This window comes from Diceros bicornis, chromosome 37 (assembly GCF_020826845.1).
Source record: "Diceros bicornis minor isolate mBicDic1 chromosome 37, mDicBic1.mat.cur, whole genome shotgun sequence".
Classification (NCBI taxonomy): domain Eukaryota; kingdom Metazoa; phylum Chordata; class Mammalia; order Perissodactyla; family Rhinocerotidae; genus Diceros; species Diceros bicornis.
This window is the reverse complement of record NC_080776.1, coordinates 27,182,759-27,193,834: the sequence shown is the minus strand read 5'-3', so window position 1 is coordinate 27,193,834 and position 11,076 is coordinate 27,182,759. Positions and strand designations below refer to the sequence as shown.

General features: G+C 45.3%; 1 protein-coding gene across 1 annotated transcript; it reads right to left on the bottom strand.

The window, feature by feature from the left end:
* Positions 1 to 9,898: 9,898 nt before the first annotated feature.
* Positions 9,899 to 10,843, bottom strand: LOC131399323 (olfactory receptor 9S13-like). Its single transcript, XM_058533495.1, has one exon. The coding sequence runs from the start codon at positions 10,841 to 10,843 to the stop codon at positions 9,899 to 9,901; it is 945 nt and encodes a 314-aa protein (XP_058389478.1).
* Positions 10,844 to 11,076: the final 233 nt, after the last annotated feature.

The following is an 11,076-nucleotide window of genomic DNA, read 5'->3' as shown; positions in this document are numbered from 1 at the left end:
GGCCCCGAGCTGGATGACACAGAGCAGAGAGGAGGCAGGAGACAGTGAGAGAGAGCAGGTCAGGTCACAAGGTCACACTTCTCATGGAGCACAGGGACTCAGGTTTCTTGCTGCCCACTGACCAAGAGGCCATCAGTTGCCCAGTTCTCTTTCCATATGAGTTTGGACTGGCCTGAAAAGGAGACATTTCCTCTGATTTATTGATTCTTAAATATGCATGGAGCACTCACTCTGTAGTAGTCTCGGAGCTGTTGCTGTTGGGGGCTGGAGGGTGTGCCAGGAGGCTTGCAGAGCTGAAAGCCCACAGTGTAATAACAGCCTTGCAGGCCCTTGCCCCTCCCTCTGAAGGAACTGCTCTCCCTCCCCACAGTGAAGCTCCTGCCATTTCCACACTTCTGTCAAGTAACTAATCCTGTGCTATCTGTGCTTTACTTTACTGCTTCTTTCATTTCAGAAATGTTTATTGAGCTTCTCCTGTCCACCAGGACTTGACCCAGTGATGGTTCCATCTCCAAGCCAAGCTGGGAGGAGAGCAGAGACCAGCCTCACCAGGCTACTGTGGGTGCTGTCTGTCTGTATCCCCTGCACACCCTGAGCCCCATCAGCATCACTGTTGAGAGTCTGGACTACAGTGGCAGTCCATTAGCAGAACTCTCTGAGACCTTGAGGATCTCAGGGGCTTCCTGCCAATGTCAGATGTTGGACAAATCATCAGAGGGGCCAGCCGGGCTCCATGGTCTTAGCAGCAGCAGGACAGGGGCTGTGACACATTCAGGAGATGGACGTGCCCTGGCCTTTGTTCCTGCTTCCAGCCCTGCCCTGACCCCTTGGCATACCCTTCGGGGTTGATTGCTTTGAGCAAGGAGAGCTCTCAGCACTGTCACACGTGCCTCAGTCTCTGGATCCTCCTGGTTGGGTACTGCTGCCTGCCCTCTCACAGTCCAGATCTCACTTTCTGCCGTGAACAGAGCTGAGCACCATGCCCAGGTGGGTCGTTGGTAACCAGTGGTGTGTGAAGGCCAGAGGAATGGTCAGGGGTGGTGCCCAGCCTACAGAGGCAGGAGTGGGAAGGAAGGTGGTCAGGGAGCCACTAGCGCATCCAGGGAGAGGAGGAGGATTAATGAGAAGGTGGGAGCCAATTTCAGAACAGATTTAACGTATTCTAGAGGTCAGGTCTGTGGCATCGTGGAGCCAGCTGCCTTTGGAGCGAGTGAGCTCACCAGCAGTGGATGTGTACAAGCAGAGGCTGGTTGATCAGTGGTGCACGTGGAGGAGGAATCACTCCCAGGTTCCCTCTCAGCCTGGAGTTGTCTTAGAAGGTGGTCTATGACAGCCCAGACTTTCCAACAAAAGAGGGTGTGGGTGAAAGTGTGAATTGCCCAGCTTTCCTGTCCTGGGAGACTTGACTCCAAGCCTCGAATGACAGCGGAGTGGGATAGTTGGAACCGCAATGCCCAGGCTGCTGGGTGCTGAGGGCAGAGTGGGGGCTGCCCTGCACACCTTGGACAGTAGCCTCGACGATGCCCTGGCTGCAGCTGCTGCCCTCGCGGTCCACCTCTGCACACCCAGCCCCATCCTGCACACACACACACACACACACACACACACACACACACGATGGCCATGCGCCTTCCTTGTGGCCCCCCTCGTACTGTACTCACCCACACACTGGGGGCCACTGTGACCAGAGTGACCATCTTCCCCTCGCCATCCTCATGTTGGCTGACTTTGCTCCCATGCCCCGTGGGGTTCCCATCTTCATGTTGGTGTGGCTGTTTCCCAGGACAATCCGTTCCCGTCAGGGGCCTTGGTCGTCACAAGGATGCCTGGGCCAGCACCTGAGGAGGAACTGGCATTTTCATGTGTGGAGCCAAGCTCACCATTTGGTTTTTGAATAACAAGCTTACATGCACCTCTAGCTTGCTGAGAGGCACCGGGGGTTTCCGGCGGCTGCTTCAGAATGGCTGCCTTTGACTGGAGCCCCAGAAACATCTTTCCAGGTGAAGCAGAAGACCCGGTGTCGTCTGTAGCCCTCCACTGGTGATGACTATGTCCGGTGTCCCTTCAGTCTAAACTCTTGTTACTCAAGTGTGGTCCAGGCTCTGCAGCACCAGCATCACCAGGAGCTTGCCAGAAATGCAGAATCTCAGGCCCACTGAAGGAACACCCACATTTGTACAGGACCCCGATTATTTCTACCCACACTGAAGTTTCAGATGCACTGTCCTAGCCGACTCTGGGCCCAGCAGAGGGGAGGCGGAGTGGGGTTGTTCAGGGTCCACGTTCCTGGGCCTCACCCGGTAGCACTTACTGACCCACACCCTGCTGAGCGCCTGGCTGCACTGCTCCTGTGACACCATGAGGGGCACGACTCACCCAAGACCTGCTCTCCCAGGGTCGGCCCAGCCCCTGACCCGGGTCTGCACTGATGATAGAGAGGTGGCACCCAGGGCCTTCACCCCCTCCCCATTCAGCTCTGGCTTCCTGTGCAGTGAAGTGGGATTGAGGAGGGCACCAGGGGGCCCAGTGAGAGTCTGGCCGGGCGCTCCAGGTCCTGGCTGCAGGAAGCTCCTGGGTCTTGGTCGAAGCGGGAAGGGGATCAGCTCACTCACCTGCCCCTCCACGACTTGTTGCATCAGCCAGGCGGCATGTCAGGGCGCCTGCACCATGGGGTCACTGCTGGGGAAGATCTCTCCGCCTGGCACGCTGGGACTCGGGGCCTTGAATGGCCAGTTAGGTGAGGTTATTTGTGTTTCTGCCTCTGCAGTGCGCTGGGACTCCTGGTGCTCCTGGATTCCCTTTTGTCACCCTTTTTTCTGATCTACCCTCACCTATGGGGCCTGGGACCAAAGCCCAGAAGTCCCTCGTGGCCCCAGAAGCATGAACAGGAGACAAGCACGGAATCTAAGAGCAGATCACGCGACCCTCAGTGGACTGCCCCCTCAGGGGCGGCAGGCGCCCACTCCTGAGCCCAACGCCCCCAAGACCGCCCTCTCCTGCCACATCCCCACTGTTTGGTTGAGGAAAATCACCACAGTGGGCAATCCGCGCCTTGGGGAACTGGGTCCCTGCCTTCCACTCCGGGTTCTCCCTCTCGGAGGCCCCAACCTCGGAGACGTCCTGTCTCCTCGTAATGTGTCAGGAGGTAAACCAAGATCATCTCTAAAGTCCTTTCCATATTGTATTTATTGCCAATGAATGTGTTTAAAATTTTTTATTTTTAAAACAATGAATAAATGAACATCTGCTTGGACAAATCCCAGCACATAAGAGGTGACAAAGTAAAAGGAGAAATTTATCCCTTTACCCCTGAAAACCTTCGCCGTCTCCACAGTGAGGCTGACTCCCCGTGGACGTGTGCACCTGCCTGTGGGTTTTGTCTTTTTGGTTGCACCTTTTCTAAAAATGGGATCACAACATTCATTCTGCAATTTGATCTTTTCACTTAACTCCATACCATGAACATCTAAGTCAGTTTTTCCACTTTATGGTTATATTATAATTTATTTATCCATCATATTAATGAACCTGGAGGTTTTCTTTCCTATCATAAGCAATACTGCAAAGAATGCTCATTATGTCCTCATGGGAACATTCTTGTGGGCTAGCGATAGATTTTTATGCCAATTCCCTGTTTCACTCCAAATAATCAGTGAAATTTCTTCTTCTGCCATTGGCACACAAAAATGCACATATGTCGCCCCTCACCAGTGCTTACTATCATCAATCTTCTTAATGTTTATGCATCTAACATGGTGTGATGGTTAATTTTATGTCAACTTGACTGGCCATGGGTAGTCTAGATATTTGGTCAAATATTATTCTAAGTGTTTCTGTGTTTTTGGATGAGTTTAACATTTAAATCAATAGACTGAGTAAGGGAGATTGCCCTCCCTAGTATGAGTGGGCCTCATCCAATCAGTTGAAGGTTTGAATAGGACAAAAATGTTGACCCTCCTCCAAATAAGAGAGAATTCCCCCTGCCTGACTGTCTTTGAGCTGGCAGTCAGCTTTTTCCTACTTTTGGACTCCAACTGAATCCTTGGCTCTTCCTGAGTCTTGAGCCTTCCAGTCTGTGGACTAAAACTTACATCATCAGCTTTCAAGCTGTTGGATCTTATCGCAGGGCACTTATGTTGGTTTGTTATTATTATTATTATTATAAACAATGCTGTAGTGAATATACTTGGGTCTATATTTTTGGTGTGGTTTTATGAATATATCAATCAGGTGAGTACTTAAGAGTGAATTTATTGGGCCGGCCCCGTGGCTTAGTGGTTAAGTGCACGCGCTCCGCTACTGGAGGCCCGAGTTCAGATCCTGGGCACGCACCGATGCACCGCTTCTCCAGCCATGCTGAGGCCGTGTCCCACACACAGCAACTAGAAGGGTGTGCAACTATGACATACAAGTATCTACTGGGGCTTTGGGGAAAAAAAAAACAAAAGGAGGGGGATTGGCAATAGATGTTAGCTCAGAGCCGGTCTTCCTCAGCAAAAAGAGGAGGATTGGCATGGATGTTAGCTCAGGGCTGATCTTCCTCACACACACACACAAAAAAGAGTGAATTTATTAGTCAGAATGTAAGAACTTTTAGCATTTTGACAAATATTGCCAAAACCTCTTCAATAATTTTTTTACCCCCCAATTAACACCTTTTTGAAAAGTATATAAAACTGCCTCTACCCCCCACACTCTCACTGACAACGGATGTTACAAAACTTCTGATTTTTTAATCTGATGGGTGAAAAGTCTATCTTATTATTTTGATTTGCATTTTAAAATTTTGAGTGAGGGCCAGCTCTCATGGCCGAGTGGTTAAGTTTAGTGTGTTCTGCTTTGGTGGCCTGGATTCGGTTCCTGGGTGTGGACCTACACCACTCGTCTGTCAGTGGCCATGCTGTGGTGGCGGCTCACATCAAAAAGAGGAAGATTGGCAGTGGATGTTAGCTCAGGGAGACTCTTCCTCAGCAAAAAAAAAATTTTTGAGTGAGATTAAATAAATACCATCCTATGTGTTAGTCACCTCTGTGTCTTATTAATGGAATTGCATGGGAAAATTTTAAACAATACATAATTGTATTTTACAGTACCATTATTATTTTATTCATATTAATAATAAAACCCTGTTAAAATTTTAGTTTTGTCTTTTTGTTCATTAAGTCTTTCATCACACAACTTTTCATATAGTTCTACCATGGTCTGTTACATAACGACTCCTAAGCTCTTTTCTTTCTTCATAGATAGTCCTTCTTTGCAGAGTAAACATGTAAAAATGTTTTTCACTTCCACAAATAAGTATGAGGGCTCCCCTTTTTCTTGTATTGTGGGTTAAACAAATATGACACTTTCCGTGAAACACTTCAGAGCAACTGTGACAAGTGCCAGTTGACACAGGGCTTCAAAGCTGGAAGGGCACTAGGGAGGTGGGGCTGGTGAGTGTCATGTAAAGGCTGTACCCACTGCTCACTCCAGCCAACCATTGTTGGTAGGAATACAGGCCCCGTGTTGCTAGATTTTCTGATTTTCCAAACAAAATGGAAGTCTATACTTTATATGTACTCTGTCATTGCTTTTTTAACATTGAAACCAAATGAAGATTGTTTTTAGTACTGTGTGGACCAAAGAAGATAAACCTTTGGCCCAGATTCAGCCTGCAGGCTCCCAGTTTGCTGTTCCCATCAGAGGATGTCTATGTTATGTATCAGACACGAGGTCTAGATAAGCTGCCTGTGACACCAATGAGCAAAATGAAAAGGAATTTTAAAAAACATCTGCAGGTCATCTATACCAACAGAATAAATATCATGTAAAACACAAACAAATTCACTACGCCCGTTTAGAGCTACAGAAACACGAAATTAGGCCATCAGTTTTTATAGGACAGGAGCTGAAATCACTCATAAAACAAGAGGAAGAAATGTAAAGGGAATTCATAGAAAAGAATTTTAGAACCAAATAAATATTAAAGAATTACTTTTCAAAAATGAAGACATCATGGGGCAGAAAGGAGACTACTGAGAAACAAATTCCTGGTGCGGGGGAAAGTCTTGAGGCTGTTATGATGAGTATGGAGAAAAAGAAAAAGAATTTGTTAAAGAGAAGTAAATAGAGATGGAGGACAGATACGTAAAATTCAGTATAAAATTAACTAACTTTGAAATAGAAAAGCCAAGGATGGAAGAAAAAATGTTTTCAAAAACAGAATAGCAGAGAGTTTTACTACATTGAAGAAGTGACTGCACTGGCAATTGTGTTTGGGGGGAAAATGACACAGAACAGCCAAGTCTGAGACATGTCTTGACTGAGTATGATGATGGTGATGGTGATGATGGTGATGATGGTGATGATGGTGATGATGGTGATGATGATGGACAATTTAAACATATGCAAACGTAGAGCATATAGTATAATGAACCCCAAGTACCCATCACCCAGCTTTAATAGCAACCAACTCTGGCCAATCTTGTATCTTCTCTTCAGTCCCTACTCTACTCCCATAGCCCCTGTATTATTTTAAAGTAAATATTAGACAGATAGGATTTCATTCATAAATATTTCAGCATGCATCTCTAAAAGAAAAGAAGCAATTTTTTTTCAAAAAAATATCCACAATACCTGAAGAACTCGAATTCCTTAGCATCATCAAATATCAATCAGTGCCCAAGTGTCCAATTATCTCATAAATGTAATAAATGCTTTTAAATATAGTTTATTTTAATCAGTAATAGAAAAAGGTTCACACTGTGATTGGTTAACATATCTCTTATGCTCTTTTTAATGTGGGCTGACCCTCTTCTCTCTGTCTATCTCTCTTTCTATCTCTCTCTGTGTCTCTGTCTCTGTCTCTCCAGCTCTATCTATCTCCTCTCTATCTCTGTCTCTCTCTCCCTCCATCTCTCTCTCTCTCTCTGTCTCTCTGTCTCTGTCTGTCACTCTCTGTCTCTCTCTCTCGTGTCTGTGTGTTTGTATGTGTCTTGGTGCAAAGTATGTCTTAACGAAACTGGATCTTTATCCTGTAGAATTTCCCACAGTTCAAGTTTGCTGATTGCATCCCAGTGGTACCATTCCTCACATTCCTCTGTCAAGTGTGTTTCCTGTAAGTTGGTAGTTGGATCTAGAGTCTTGATTAGATCCAGGGTGATGTTGTTACTATTATTATTAGCCAGACTGCCTCATGGGTGGCCTTTAGTTCTCTCTTGGTGTGGTGTTATCAGTCACCATGATCATTGCCTATTTGCATTGTCACTATGGGCTGTAGATGCTAATTCTATAGTTCCTTCTTCAGTGGGAGGACCTCCTCCTCAGCTGCAGGGCTTCCATGAGGATGAACTTCCTCATCTGCTAACTGGTTCCTCAGTGGTTCAGTTTACATAGGAGAAGCAGCATGCTTGGTTCTTTCTCTTTAGGTAGCATTTTCAAAACAATGAATTGATTCATTAGCATCCTCCAATGGTGACTAAGTTTTTTTATTATTATGAACTCGTAGATTCAACCCATTTGATGTATTTCAATCTACCGAAATTATTATTCTTAATCATATTAAATCATCCCACTTTTAGCCAGTGGGCATCTCTTCAAGTTGGTCCGAATCCTTTTGACATGACCTACTAGCCTTTGATAACTTCTTTGCTGCTGGTGTGGCATGCTGTTCCAACGTATATACTTCTTTAAGGATCCAAGTAGCTTCTAGTGGGATACGAACCTTTCAAGTCCACACTCCCCTGGCTGATTGAACTGTTTAACTTAACTCATTGGCTGCTCCCTCTCCGATTCCTTACTGGATCCCCCTCTTCCTGACTTCTAATTGTGGCAATGCCAGGACTCAGTCATCTGACTTTTCCTCTTTGCTGTCACTGTCTGGGTGACATCATATAATCTCATAACCTTATCCTCTTATTCAACACTTCAGCTTCCCAAATTTATACCTTCAGAGTGGACCTCTTCCCTCAACCCCAATGGGCTACTCAATGTCCTCTTGGAGGTACAAAGTTAGCATGTTCAAACTGAACTCATAATTTTCCCCACTGCCGCCAACAACCCTCCCCAAACCTGCTCTTCCCATCACATTTAATGATAATCCTCTCTTTCCAGATATTCAGGCCAATATCCTTGGAGTCATCCTTGACCCCTCTGTGTCCGTACCCCACATCTGTTCTGTCAACAAAGCCTCATCTTAAAAATATACTTAAACTTCATCTCCTTTTGCTGTCACCCAGTTCAAGCATTAATACCTTTGTCAGACTCCTGCAATAATGTCCCGACTGCTGTCAGTAATAAACAGGATAAGCCTGTTATTCTGAAGTCAAGTAATGTCTTTTCCCTGCTCAGAATAAGGCTTAACATCTCACTCCAAGGAAACTTTAGGGCTGGGCTTGGGAAGCACAGCTCTCACAACACCTTGGAGACCACCCCTGCCCCTAACCTGCCTGTCCCTATTCTCTAGGCTCCCCCCATGCTCACTCTGCCACAGGCACGTCGGCCTCTTTAAGGTTCCTCATACACACCGGCCACACTCCCTTTAGAGTCTTCGCACCTGCTATTCTCTCCTCTTGGGGTATCTGCTTGGTTTCTCATTTGACAGTTCTTGAATTTCCTTTTTTATGTCTTCTTGACAGGGACATTTTTAAATTTCCAAATATTTGGGACTTTTCAGATATTTTTCTATGATTGGCTTCTAGGGTAATACTGTTTATATGTGAGATCATACTTTGTATGATTTCAATCTTTTCAAATTTATTGAGACATTTTTATGGCCCAGAATATAGCCTATCTTGGTGAATGTTTCATGTGTACTTTAAAAAGAATGTGTATTCTCCTGTTGAGGGTGGATTGTTCTGTAAATGTCAAGTTGGTTTATCTTGTTAAGTTTTCTGTATCTTTGCTGATTTACTGTGTATTTGTTCTATTGACTTCTGAGATGGTTCATGGATATCTGCAATCAAAATGGTATATTGGTCTGTTTTACCTTCAGTTCTATCTATGTTCATACTATGACATTCTGTTATTAGGTACATACATATTTCAGGTTGTTATGTCCTCTTGAGGAAGTGACCTATGTATCACTATGACATGTCTCTCTTTATCCCTGGTAATATTTCTTGTTCTACAATTTGATACTAATATAGCCACTCTAAGTTTCTTTTGATTATTTTTTGAACAGTATACTTTTCCATCCTTTTACTTAACCTATCAGTGTCTTTATATTTAAAGTAGATTTTTAATCACATATAATTTGATATTGCTTTGTTTATCCAATCTGACAATCTCTGCCTTTTAACTATAGTGTTTATGTTATATGCACTTAGTGTAATTGTCAATATGGTTACGTTTAAATCTACCATCTTGCTATTGGTTTACTGCTATTTGTTCCATCTGATTTTTTCCCCTTTCTTGTCTTTTTTGTTGTCGCTGTTAATTGATAATTTCTAAAAAAATATATTTTATGTCCCCTATTGGATCATTTAACTATACCATTTTGTTTTAGCTTTTGGTGATTGCACTAGAGTTTACAATATATATGTTTAATGTGTCACAGACGACTTTCAAATTATATTATACTACTTCACATATAGTGCAAGAAACTTAAGACAGTGGACTTCCATATACCCCTTCTGTACTTTGTGCTATTATTGTCATATATTTACTTCATGTATTATAAACAACACCAAACATTGTATTATTTTTGCTCCATTAGATAGAGAGTTCTCAGAGGACAAGAACATTGTCATACGCATCTTTCCCAAGCATTTGGCAAATGCCTGGTATATAGTATGTTTTAAATAAGTGTTGATTTAACGAAGAAAGGAAGAAATGAATCTGTTGACTTCCATCTACAACCAAAAGGCTCTTCCTCTTCTGAGTCCTCAGGACACTCTGTCTCTCTGGCCTTCCTTCCTCATGTGGCTGTGTGTTTCAGCCTCCACAGGGCCTCCTTCACATCCTTGTTTCTCAGACTGTAGATGATGGGGTTTAGCATCGGGATGACCAGGGTGTAGAAGACAGAGACCACCTTGCCCTGCTCCATGGACTCAATAGCTCCTGGCTGGGCGTACATGACAAAGACAGTCCCAACAAAGAGAGTCACTGCAGTCATGTGGGAGCCACAGGTGGAGAAGACCTTGTGGCGCCCAGCTGCTGAGCGCATCCTCACGATGGTCACTGCAATGTAGCCGTAGGAGACCAGGACCACAAATGTCACACTCACAATGATGAGCCCACAGATACCAAACATGATGAGCTCATTGAGGGCTGTGTTGGCACAAGCAAGACGGAGCAGAGGGGGCACGTCACAGAAGAAGTGGTCGATGTGGTTGGAGCTGCAGAATGGGAGGCTGAATGTGAAGCTGGTCTGCACGATGGAGTTGAGGCAGCCTCCACAGTAGGTGCCCAGCACCAGCCGGGCACAGGCCGAGGTGCACATCATGATGGGGTAGTGCAGGGGGCTGCAGATGGCTATGAAGCGGTCATAGGCCATGACACCCAGGAGGAAACCTTCAGTGGTGACCAGCAGAGAGAAGAAGAAGATCTGGGTGGCACAGCCCTCAAAGGTGATGACTTTGGACGAGGAGAAGAAGTTGGCCAGGACATTAGGGGCGATGACCGATGAGTAGCACAAGTCCAGGAAGGAGAGGTTCTTGAGGAAGAAGTACATTGGGGAGTGCAGACGGGCATCCAGGGTGATGATCACAATCATGGTGAGGTTCCCCAGGACAGTCAGCAGATACATGGCCAGGAACACAGCAAAAAGCAGGACCTGGGTCTCAAGGCCACCCTCAAATCCCTCCAGCACAAACTCTTGAAAGTAAACCACTGAGAGGTTTCCATTCCTGTTGGGTGGCATGGCCCTCAGGCCTCAGACCAGGAGAAGAAATTCTGCCTCCAGTGATGGTGGACCAGGTAAATCAAACTAAACTTCCTACTGAAGACTATCAAAAAAGATGAACGACAACAAAAACAAGACTGACTGAAGGTGTAAGAGAGTTAATGATTTAGTGAAGAACTGCTAAACAACGTTCAAAATAAACAGAACCAGGGATTCCAGTACTAAGAGCCTCTCTTTTCCCTTGAGACGTA